The sequence below is a fragment of the Argentina anserina genome, chromosome 1, assembly GCF_933775445.1.
Source record: "Argentina anserina chromosome 1, drPotAnse1.1, whole genome shotgun sequence".
In the NCBI taxonomy this organism is placed as follows: domain Eukaryota; kingdom Viridiplantae; phylum Streptophyta; class Magnoliopsida; order Rosales; family Rosaceae; genus Argentina; species Argentina anserina.
The window spans coordinates 23,309,602-23,321,232 of record NC_065872.1 but is presented as its reverse complement, the minus strand read 5'-3'; the positions used below and the strand labels follow the sequence as shown (position 1 = coordinate 23,321,232).

General features: G+C 38.6%; 2 protein-coding genes across 2 annotated transcripts; both read right to left on the bottom strand.

Moving 5' to 3' along the window:
* Window positions 1–2,383: 2,383 nt before the first annotated feature.
* LOC126788763 (phosphatidylinositol N-acetylglucosaminyltransferase subunit C-like) lies at window positions 2,384–8,560 on the bottom strand. The gene is made up of 3 exons (XM_050514778.1): window positions 8,485–8,560; window positions 8,326–8,398; window positions 2,384–3,532 (listed from the first exon to the last, which is right to left on the bottom strand). The coding sequence occupies exon 3, from the start codon at window positions 3,400–3,402 to the stop codon at window positions 2,503–2,505; it is 900 nt and encodes a 299-aa protein (XP_050370735.1). The 5' UTR covers window positions 3,403–3,532; window positions 8,326–8,398; window positions 8,485–8,560; the 3' UTR covers window positions 2,384–2,502.
* On the bottom strand, window positions 4,423–8,553 carry LOC126788392 (putative pentatricopeptide repeat-containing protein At5g08490). The gene is made up of 4 exons (XM_050514384.1): window positions 8,485–8,553; window positions 8,326–8,398; window positions 7,595–7,669; window positions 4,423–7,522 (listed from the first exon to the last, which is right to left on the bottom strand). Exon 4 carries the CDS (start codon window positions 7,341–7,343, stop codon window positions 4,680–4,682), a length of 2,664 nt encoding a protein of 887 aa, XP_050370341.1. The 5' UTR covers window positions 7,344–7,522; window positions 7,595–7,669; window positions 8,326–8,398; window positions 8,485–8,553; the 3' UTR covers window positions 4,423–4,679.
* Window positions 8,561–11,631: the final 3,071 nt, after the last annotated feature.

Here is an 11,631-nt window from a genome sequence, read left to right as displayed (position 1 = left end):
TATACAATTAATACGTATTTTTGTACGTATAAATACTATATACGTATTTCTGTACATATAAATACTATATACGTATTTATGTACGTATAAATACTATATATGTATTTATGTACGTATACGTACTGTTTAAATGTAAATACAATCTCAGTAAATAAAATTTACTAAATTACCCTTTTACAAATTACTTTTTACATTTACTGAAAGTAATTTATATTTACATTTACCGTACGTAATTAAAATTTACATTTACCGTACACAGTAAATTACCAAAATACCCTTCTGTCAAAACTGTTCACACCGCCGCACATGGCGGCGCGTGTGGCACAGGCGCCACCTCCGGCAGGCAGCTCGTGGGGCCCACGCGCCAACACCCCCAACGGTGCGCATCACGCCACCGCCACCCCATTTCTCTCCTTCTCTTCCTCCTCTTCCTCCCCACGGTCACAGACCACCTCCTACGCCTCCCACGCTCTCCCACGCGCCGCCTCTAGGCGGCGGTACCCTCTCCTCCGTCCTCCCTTCGATTCACTCCAAAAATGCTAAAAATCATCACAACGATCACACAATACATCACTAACATGAATCTCACCTCAATTCGATGGTGGTGAGCTCGCTTCTAGCTCGGTGGTGTAGTGGCGATTTGCAAAAACTTGGCGACGTCGGGCGTCCTCACGGCGGCGAGGCTCGAGCTGGCGAGCTGAAGGGTGGCTGCAGGGGTCCTCGCGATGTCGTTGGTCCGAGCGGTGCACGTCACGGCGGCCCTGCTTGGTAGATCGCCGGGGGCGATTCTCTGAGATGAGGGTGAGTGAGTTTCGGGGAGAGAGAGAGAAAGAGGGAGGCGGGGTGAGAGAGGAACGAAAGGGTTTCCAATTATGGGAACCCTAGCTGAAAACATTTCCTTTTATACCCCCTCCCAAAATCAGAAACTAACTTCCGTCGTTAATAACTTTTACGTACGTCGTCCGATTAGAACGCGTCACATATCCACGAACTCGTATCGACGAGCTCTACAACCTTCGTGAAGGAAGTTTTCGCAACCGATCGACGGAATAAAAGTCGATAATTTCGTTCGGAAACGTAACGTTTTTCTTAATAAACGTTCCGAAAACGTTTCCGTTTTTCGTTTCAAAGTATCGCAACTATCACATTCGTTTTTAATCAAACTTCACAACTTAAAAGAATTTAAATTAAACCAAATATTGTTTTGAAATTTAGGATTATTACAATCTGCATAAGTGAGCATCATCTTTAGCTCCAAAATACCACTAATTTCGAGAAAATTAACATACTGCCACACCATTAATTAACAAGTTTCTATCTTATCTTTTTTAAGTTATTCGTGAGAATTTCATGTTTTCCAACCAAACCATAAAAAATTTGGAGAAGATTCAAACTATAAATTTATTCCTTGTCTTGTGGACTCTCATTTGAGTAATAGTTTAAATATATTTTGAGAAATTTTAGAAATTTGAATTTTAACAACCACGAGCAACAGTAGTTATCATCCAGTTGGCAGTAGCAGAGTATTCATTTAGTGCCAAAACATGATAAACCTTTCGTAACAGTAGCATGGTGAACTTTAAAATCTCAACAGCAGACCGTGAAAATTATGAGTGGATGAAAAAACAAGAAATAATCATATGCAGTCTCATCTAGCACTAATAATACCACATAATGATGTGAACCTTCAATATTAACTGTAACAAACGACTGTGATTGCAACTGGATGACTAGATGAGTGTGAGTGTAGGTGCAGTAGTATGAAAGAAGAGGAGTGTGTAATAGGAGTGAAAAGGTGCAATAGATAATCAGACGTGAAGACTAGGTAAGGCAGGGAGATAAATGAATTTGATTCTTTACTGGCAGTAACAGGTTCTTAATTGACTTACCAGCTTGCAGTTGGCAATAGCAAGTTCACAGTTGGCCGTAGCAGCAAAACTTAGTGTGCAAAAATACGATTGAAAAACTACGATAATTTGTAGTAGCAGCTAGATATCTAGCGAGTGCAGTAGCAGGATTAGATGAGTATCAATGTAATAGACTAATAGCATTCTAAACACTACAGAAGCATCTAGATTTCGACGAGTGCAGTAGCAGCTAAATTCCAACAAATACAGTAGGACTGTAGCAACATGCGAGGATGAATAGTAGTTTAAATTTTAAAGTAACAATTAATACTCAAATGTAGTCATGTGTGAATGTTAGAATTACAAATGGCTTATTGACACGTGGCAATAAATGAACTCCTTGTCTCCTTGTCAGCTCAAATGCAAAAATCTGTCCTTGTTTGTGTTTCTAATACTTTTTGTGTGTAGTTTGCTTTGGAAAAAAAAAAAACAGAGCGAACAACATTAAAGTGCGCAAATTTAAATGTGAGTAAATATGTTGGGTGGTATAAGGTACAACAAACAGGCAAGATTACATACATATACTATCAAACTTGTACGACCATTGTACATAGATTTCAAAATATAAGCAAACTGTTAAAGGGTACTTGAATTCTCAATCTATTATATCGAAACAGAGTTTAGCCTCATCCCATGGACCATTGATCTCAAATTTGTATTCCTGCATTTGAATGAGGCAGTATGGACAGACAACTGATACAATAATCAGCAAACCCAAGAACATCAAAAAAAGAAACAAGTGCAAGGTATAAACAAAGGCCAAGGTGGCAATCATCAGACCAAACGAAAACCACATGTGCAAACGGAAGGAATATTTCTTAATACAGTAAGTAACCAATGGAGCGAAAAGGAAAACTTGCAAAGAGAAATGCATGATTGCAAAAACTAGCAGAGTTGATGGAAGGCGGGAAGCAATAAAAACTGAGGCCACAACAGAGGCATTTAGTGAAATGCAACTTGTCAATGTCGGACTGTTTAGAGCACCAAGTGTTCTTACGGTGGATCCAAAGTAGTCATGGAAGAAAAGATGGAGCAAAAGGAGTGAAACTGTTACTGCCAAAATGGAGTCTGAGGTAATGGATCTTGTAAGAGTTTGATAGATGGGAGCTAAAAGATACAGGCCAGAAGTGAAAAAGGAAACATTAATGAGGTAATGCAAGAGGAGATTGAGGGATAACATTTCTTGAGTTAATAGGAGAATAAGAAAACCCAACCCAAGAAGGGTGACGTCAAGAAGTAAAAGTGAATTTTCATCAAGAGTTGATCTGAGGGTGTAGGTCCAAACCAACCCAGTTAGAGCTACGATGCACAAATATTGGGAGATGGACACTGAATCCTGCATCACTTTTAGCAAGTCTCTTTTAACAACATGGGCATTAGTGACCATTTCTTCAAGAAAGGAATCATCTGAATGATTGTCATCAAAACCACGCTGCATCCCCCCATAAACCACTTTCTTCCATTTGGGTTTTGTGGAAGGTGTGCTTTCAGTCATGCTGCTATTGATTCCAACCCAACTGTTTAGCGAATACGAAAATTGTCTATAGTTATGAGTGATCTAACCTTCACAAGGACCTCCTAAAAATATCCAGCAGAAATAGGTTTCTTCGCCCTGTTGTTTCAACCTGTCCAAGTATATGGAAAACAGATGATGTAAGATATAAAAAGTAAAAAACTAAACTATATATAAAGAGAATCACTTGTTCAAAAATAATTTTGACCCCAACTTTATGTGAAAATAACAACACCAAATATTCATTTCACAAATGTAACTTAACGAATTTTAGAGACTCCTCAAGGTCAATTGGGGTTAGGCGCTCTGATCATGGCGAACATATTTATTTGGGAACGTAAGGAAAAGAACAAAAAATACACTATATAGCACCTAGCATTTGTTTTTCATTTCTTTATCATAAGAACACAATTTAGAATATCTCTGTATATAAAATCATGGGTCAATCATATGTAATTTACACACAGTATATACATACACATAATATTAAAATAACCAATACCAAGCTCACGAAGAACACACAACCCAACATCACGACAAAAAAAATTATAACATTTTGCATCCACGGTATATATAAATTTTGACTGCCAAGAAAAAAGTAAAAAAAAAATTAAGAAAGATAAAACTGATAAAAATTTTGGGAACATATCATAAATTTGAATTACTATTCCAAACACCACATACACACATACACATCTATGTGCACAACCTAGAAATTATCCTCTATGTTCCACAGGAAGATGAACCTATTAACTCAAACAGGCTTCGAGGCTATAATGTCGAGAAAATGAAGTCATAGACAGAAGTTAGAGAGTCCACAGTGCTAGTCGCACCTCCCAGATGTGGGGCGTCATTGGAGCCTTTTGTCTTCTGATATCAACAATAATATTAACACCTAACTACTCAAGAAAGGGACAATTACAGTCGATATGAAATAAACTTATGTACACTAGAGAATAGAGTATGGTATGGGGAGCTTCAAAAAAGAATTGAATGATAATTTCCATATGGTATGTGGAATAGGAAGACTTTGAGCAGTAATATTACAATTGCTATTTAGAATTACATGCAATACTGACCAGTAAGTAGTTGCTGTCTTGTAGCATAATTTTCAAAAGTCAAATAATATCCTATGAATGTTGAAACAATTTGGTTGTTTTCTTTGTTGTTTTACAAAAATCAAAAGGGCAGTCAGCAAAGCAAACAAGAGGTAAGAATTAAAAAAAAAAAAAAACAGCGTTCAAAGTGTCCTGTCTTAATTAAACTGGCTCTTTAATTTGTTGGTCCAATGTACTCAACGTATTGTAAATAATACTTCTCTGTGGATGGGACAAGTCTCCAGCTATAAAACCGTTTGTCCTCCTCTCCACTTCTATCCAACTGCATCCCGCAGGCTTTTTAAGGTCTCTAATCCTCATGAGCTGTCTTACCTCCATGACACCATCCCATCTAGCTTCTGATGCATATAAGTTTGACATCACCATGTAGTTCCCTATATTATTAACTTCAATTTTAAACAGATGATCTGCCACAACACGGCCCAACTCCACCATATGATGAGTTCTACAAGCACCCAGCAATGTCCCCCATATGTTGGCATTAGCTTCAATGGGCATCTTGGACACAAAAGAAAATGCATCATCAATGCGCCCACCTCTTGCAAGGAGATCCACCACACATGCATACTGTTCCATGGTTGGTTTGACCCCATAAACCTCATCTATAGTACAAAAGATCTTCAGCCCTTCATCCACAAGGCCAGCATGACTGCAAGCAGATAAAACAGCAGTAATGGTAACGTTATCAGGCTGTATGCCCAACTTGAGCATATGAGAGAAAACTCCAATTGCTTCTTCTCCCATACCATGCATGGCAAACCCACTAATCATAGCTGTAAACATAACCAGATCCTTATTCAGACAGGACTGAAACAGCTTATAAGCACATAATATGGCACCACATTTCGCATACATATCTAACAGAGCTCCTGTTAAGTAAACATCATGAAGAAAAGCTCTCACAACATATCCATGACACTGCCTCAGCAGGTGGACTGAGGATATTTGAGCAGATACAGGAAGGAGGCTCATAATGGCCATTGCATCCGGCTTCATTCCTTGAGCTTGTAACTCATAGAACAGATTCATAGCTTCAGCAGGACAATCATTTTCAGCATAAGCTCGGACCATTAGATTCCAAGAGATGAGATCAGTTTCACACTTGCAGTTGCATGTCATTTGTTCATCATCATGAGACCCATAATTCATATAAGCTGTAATCATTGAAGTACCTGTCACTAATTTTTTTTTCTGTGATAAACTCTGAAAGATCTTGTATGCATAGTCCATTTTACCACATTTGGCGTATGCATCAAGTATCGCATTTCCAATATTAGGCTCAATATCATTCAACAATAACCCAGCCTTAATTGAAAAGCTATGAGTTTCTTTAACCTTTTCTACTCTCAATACCGCACAACAAAACTGAATTATGGTTAAGATGGTTATTTGGTCCGGTATCATACCACCCTTTAGCAGCCCGTTTAATAAGTTCAGAAACTTGGTAGAATTGCAAATACCTGAAAAGGCAACCAGCATGGTATTCCACGATATCAAATCTCTCCTAGACATCATTAAAAATGTCCTAACAGCATCTTCAACTTTATCGCATTTCACATAGAGACTAAGCATGGCATTTCCAACTGTTGTAGACTCATATAGCATAGGACGTCGAAGAATATAGCCATGGATCTCTCTGCCCACTTGCAAGAGTTTCAATTGTGCACAAGCGGGAAGAATGCTGACAATAGTTACAGAGTCTGGCCTCATCATCTCTAAAGATATCAATTTGTGAAACAATTCCAATGATTTCAACCACTCACCATTTGATGCATATCCTGCAATAATTGCATTCCATGAAACCAAATCTCTAGATTCCATCCTGTAGAACAACGATTCCGCCTTTTCTATTTGTCCAGAAAGTAAATAAAAACTTACTAAGGCATTGCAAACAGAAACATCTGCTGCTAGTTCATCCCGGCGCAGAACATAACAATGAATCTGTCTACCCGACCAGTAGGCATTCTTATCTAAAGAAGCACAAATGGGCAGAATGGTTGCAATAGTTGCATAGTTTAGGTCCACTGTTCCTTTGACCATCTGACAGAACAACTCATATGCCTTCTTCATCAATTTATTCTCAGAAAACCCTGCAATCATTGCATTCCACGAAACAACATCTTTGCCTGTGATGTTCTCGAACACAGTATATGCATCATCAGAGACTAGCCCACATTTTGCATACATAGATATAAGAGCATTTCCCACAAGAACATCTGTTTCTAATCCAGCCTTTATTGCATATGCATGCACACTCTTTCCCATATCTATATGCCCAATGCGAGCACACGCAGGAAGAACAATTGCAAAAGTAACTGAAGTCGGCTTAGCCACCCCCACAACATGCATTTCATGAAACACCTTCATTACCTCACCATTAAACTTCCATGATGCAGCAAACCCAGATAAGACAATGTTCCAAATCACAGAATCTGGGTAACATATTTGACCAAAGAGTGTCTTGCAATCATCCAATGCACCACATTTGGCATACATATTGAGCAGTGCTTTAGAGACAGAGAGGCATGAAAGATCACCACGCTTGACAATATACCCATGAAGTGTTCTCCCGGAATTTATTGCTAAGAGGGCAGCACAGGATTTGAGATGGGCTGCTAATACCTCATAATTGGGATTAAATTGACCAGAACTCTGAGAATTACGAAAGAGAAGAGGCAACACTTCATTATGCCTGTCATCTATGCAGCAGTTCCTTTTAAGGTTTTGAGAACTGCGTGACACATGCCCACAAGCAACTCTTGTACACTTTAAATAAATATTAGAAACATTACAATTTCTCAGCATTATAGCCGTGTTAAAGAAGTCTTAAGCTTTGAACTTCCACTCAGGAACCTCAACCGAAATTGGGCAGCCAGTGAAAAGAATTCCACCGATTCCATGTGTGGAACCACATTCTTATGTCGCTTTAGATGCCGCTTTATCTGAGTGGATAGAATAATCGGCCAAAAAATCTGCCATATCACCTTCAAAAAACTGGCCACACTAGATTCTTTGCTCAGATAAGGATGATTGGAATTAAGGAGGAAAAGGATTACATTGAGATGCTTCCTGCCTCCTCCTTAAGAATCGTTGCTTCAGTATACTACTCTTCTCAGCGGCCTTGCTTGATCCTATTTTCAATAAACATGACATTATTTGTAATTCAAAACCTCTCATCTTTTAACCAAACCTAGTCGTTGGAACAATTGCATGTTGGCATGAGTGAGTTGGCCAATTACTCACCCTTCTGTATTCCCCGTCTCTTTAGCGCCCTAATTTTTCTATGAATATCTTTTCATTTTAGAGTGTCGGTCTAAGACAAGCAAAAGAACATTAAAAAATTTATCTAGCAGTAAATCATAAAATCAAGAAAAAAAAGCCATACTTCATTCAGCCGCCTTGTTTGGAAGCTTCACAATTCATAGAACAAAAAAAAATCATTGAAAAAAGAAAACAGATTAAGAAAACAAAAGTGGGCTTCGTTCATATATATGCTGGGATACATGAACATATCTCTGAATGCAGTTGAAATACAGCAAAATTTCTAAATGCAACGAATCAAAATCCACCAGATTTCCCTCAGTCATTCATTTTCCACCACTTTGTCTACCAATCCTATAACCATTATCAGTATTGAGAAATGAAACACAAGAACTGTTCTTGCATTCTCTTCGCGGAGAATCACAGATAAACCTAACACAAACTAAACTTTGAGCATTCTTCGTTTAGTTAGCTTTTAAGTTTGAAACTAAAGTTAAAAGTTAAAACCGGAGAAGAAATGAATTACCTGATTCAGATTTGGGGCAGAGCAGCGTGGACCCAACTGAGAACGATAGAGAGAGATGAACGGCGTGGGCGGTCTGTAGGCAACATTAGATTGAACTGAATCAGATTTACGGCACTTGTTTTCATCAAAGGAAAACAAAGATTGAAAAGAGAAGAGTACCTTTGGCCTTCGGGAAGGAGCAAGAAAGACGAAGATTTATGTTTCTGGAACCAAACACCAGCATCTAGGGGTTCAACTCTTTTTCACAAGTCGGTGACGGCGTCTGTTTAGTTTGTAACTATCAAATACAAGACTGACTAGAATCTCTGTATTTCATTTGCATCTCTTAAATTTCTATTTTTATCTCTAATAATTTTTGGGCTGTTAATCATTAGAACTTTTTGTTTCCAACTGGCAAAATAAGGTTAGAAATATTCCAATTAGCCTAGAAAGACAATTATCCTCTCAGTTAATTAAAACCCATATGAACGGTGAACCTACATTAAGATAAGACTTGACCATTGACTATTGACTGTCGATTCCGATGATTGGTGACCGGTTTGCAGCAAGACTTCACCGGATTCCGATGATCGTTGACTAAGTAAAACCACTTATTGCCCCTATATGCCCTACTGCCCTCAAATATGACTCCCTATTGTTCCCCAATAGACTCGTACAGCCTCCAAATAAGACTTTTTTGTCACATCTCATAACCGGTTCCGCCGTAACATGATATTGTCCGTTTTGGGCATAATTCTCACGGTTTTGTTTCTTGGAGCTCACGAGCAACTTCTAATAGGTCACCTATCATGGGATTGCTCTAGCCCGAGCAAGCTTAATTTCGGAGTTCTCATCCCCTCTGAAGTCATTGAGCCCGCAAAAGACCTCGTGTTAGATGAATGTGAGCATGTACATATAAGGCACATCACCCCTCTCCGTTGGCCGATGTGGGATATTACAATCCAAATTGTCACATCCCGGGACATGCTCCGCCGTAACACGATATTGTTCGTTTTGGGTATAACCCTCACAATTTTGTTTTGGGAGCTCACGAGCAATTTCCCAATAGGTCACCATCCTAGGATTGCTCTAGCCATAGCAAATTTAACTTCGGAGTTCTCATCCCCTCTGAAGTCATTGAGCCCGCAAAAGACCTCGTGTTAGATGGAGGTGGGCATGTACATATAAGGCACATCAGCCCTCTCTGTTGGCTGATGTGGGATATTACAATCCAAATTGTCACATCCGGGGATCCTCTCCGCCGTAACACGATATTGTCCGCTTTGGGTATAGCCCTCAAGGTTTTATTTCTAGGAGCTCACGAGCAACTTCCCAATAGGTCACCCATCTTGGGATTGCTCTAGCCATAACAAGCTTAATTTCGGAGTTCTCATCCCCTCTGAAGTCATTGAGCCCACAAAAGGCCTCGTGTTAAATGGAGGTGGGCAGGTACATATAAGGCACATCACCCCTCTCTGTTGGTCGATATGGGATATTACAATCCAAATTGTCACATCTGGGGACATACTCCGCCGTAACACGATATTGTTCGTTTTAGGCATAGCCCTCACGGTTTGTTTCTGGGAGCTCACAAGAAAATTTCCAGTAAGTCACCCATCTTGGGATTTCTCTAACTAGAACAGGCTTAATTTCGGAGTTCACATTCCCTCTGAAGCTATTGAGCCCGCAAAAGGCATAATTGAGCCTCAATATAACTTCTGCCCAGATAAAACTTCAATATGAACCATATTGTCCTCAATAAACCAAAATTGTGTCATACCTCAATTTTGATTAAAAACATATTTTGAGGTGTAACTCATATTCCAATTAAGGAATTAATTTCAATAATGGAACAAGAAAAAAATTAGAATAGAGAGTACAATTACACTAAACTGTAATTTATTCTTCATTATATAAGGTTTCATAACAAACATTACATAAGTGGACCCTTCAAGGTCCAAGTCAAAATGATTTTTCCTGAATATGTTAAAAGGGTTACATTGTAACACACTTGTATATAATTTTACTGTTACATGACCAGCTACATACGTACGTAGTGCCCAATGACTTGAGTAATTACATGAAAAGTTACGAGAGTACGTAGTCTAGTTACATTAGTAGTTACTTGACCAGTTGGGTAGTTACATGGTCAGTCATATGATTAATTGTCATATAACTTGCATGTAGCTCTCAAACTAGCTACTTGAAGTAACAGCACGAGAACTTAATAACATATACATGTAATTATTGGGTAACAGTTAAAATTCTCTGTACTTTGTGAGAGTTTGCTTCAAGGACATCACTGCGAAATGGTTGTCGTGGGCATAGGGTTGATATTTCCTCCACTCTGTTGTATGTCCCAATATCACACCTACACAAAAGCAATTTCGAATTCCACATAGTTACCTAATAGTTACTTAATAAAAACACAGCGACCAATATGGTTACATACACAGTTACCAATACAGTTGCTAAGGTAGATACTCAATACTAACGAAATTATTAACACAACTACAAATATTTAGTTACCTACATAGTTACATGGTTCTTATCTAACTACCTTGCTAGTTAGATAAACAATAATTACTTGATTGCATGACATTTACATGCACACTCATGATCATATTACAACACCATTAACACTGATAACATACCAAAACAATAAAGGTTTCTATAGCCACAACCTCATTGATGAATTTTATCAAATACCTGATATGCATTACTTCTTTACATTAAGGCCAGTGGAAAATGGACTATGATCGAATTGCAACAATTAAATCATCATATTTATTCAAATTTATAACTAAACAATCAAATTTTAGGTCAAGAAACTATACATCGACCCAAAGAAGCTCTGTTTCTTGCGAAACCCGACTGAAAACAAAAGATGACTACAAGTTTTAATTAAGCAATGAGTGCAAGGGAGAGAGAGGACACGAAACCTTATGGAGGTGATCAGATGTGAAGGAGAGGAGCTTGGAGACCCGATCAGTTGAGCAGATCGACCCATCTCTGGCATGGTTTGCTGAAGAAGAGGAATTGGCAAAGCCTTGATGAAGACTCTAATGACGACGTCATCAAGGTGTGATCAAACTCCTAGACCATGTCGTCGAGATCTTCATAGGTGATTATGGAGATGTGGTGGATTTAGAGAGAGAGAGAGAGAGAGAGAGAGAGAGAGAGAGAGAGAGAGAGAGAGAGAGAGAGAGAGAGAGAGATGAGGGTATTTAGGTTAGAGAAACAAGTGATGATCTGAACTTGATCAAGTAATTTGAGGTAAGAGTGAAATGATGACACTGTTTGTAATTGGTTTTTAAGTTTAGGGAT

Bases quoted from the DNA above. Each gene is read 5' to 3' on its own strand.
- LOC126788763 (XM_050514778.1), bottom strand. From the start codon at position 3,402: ATGACTGAAAGCACACCTTCCACAAAACCCAAATGGAAGAAAGTGGTT.
- LOC126788392 (XM_050514384.1), bottom strand. From the start codon at position 7,343: ATGCTGAGAAATTGTAATGTTTCTAATATTTATTTAAAGTGTACAAGA.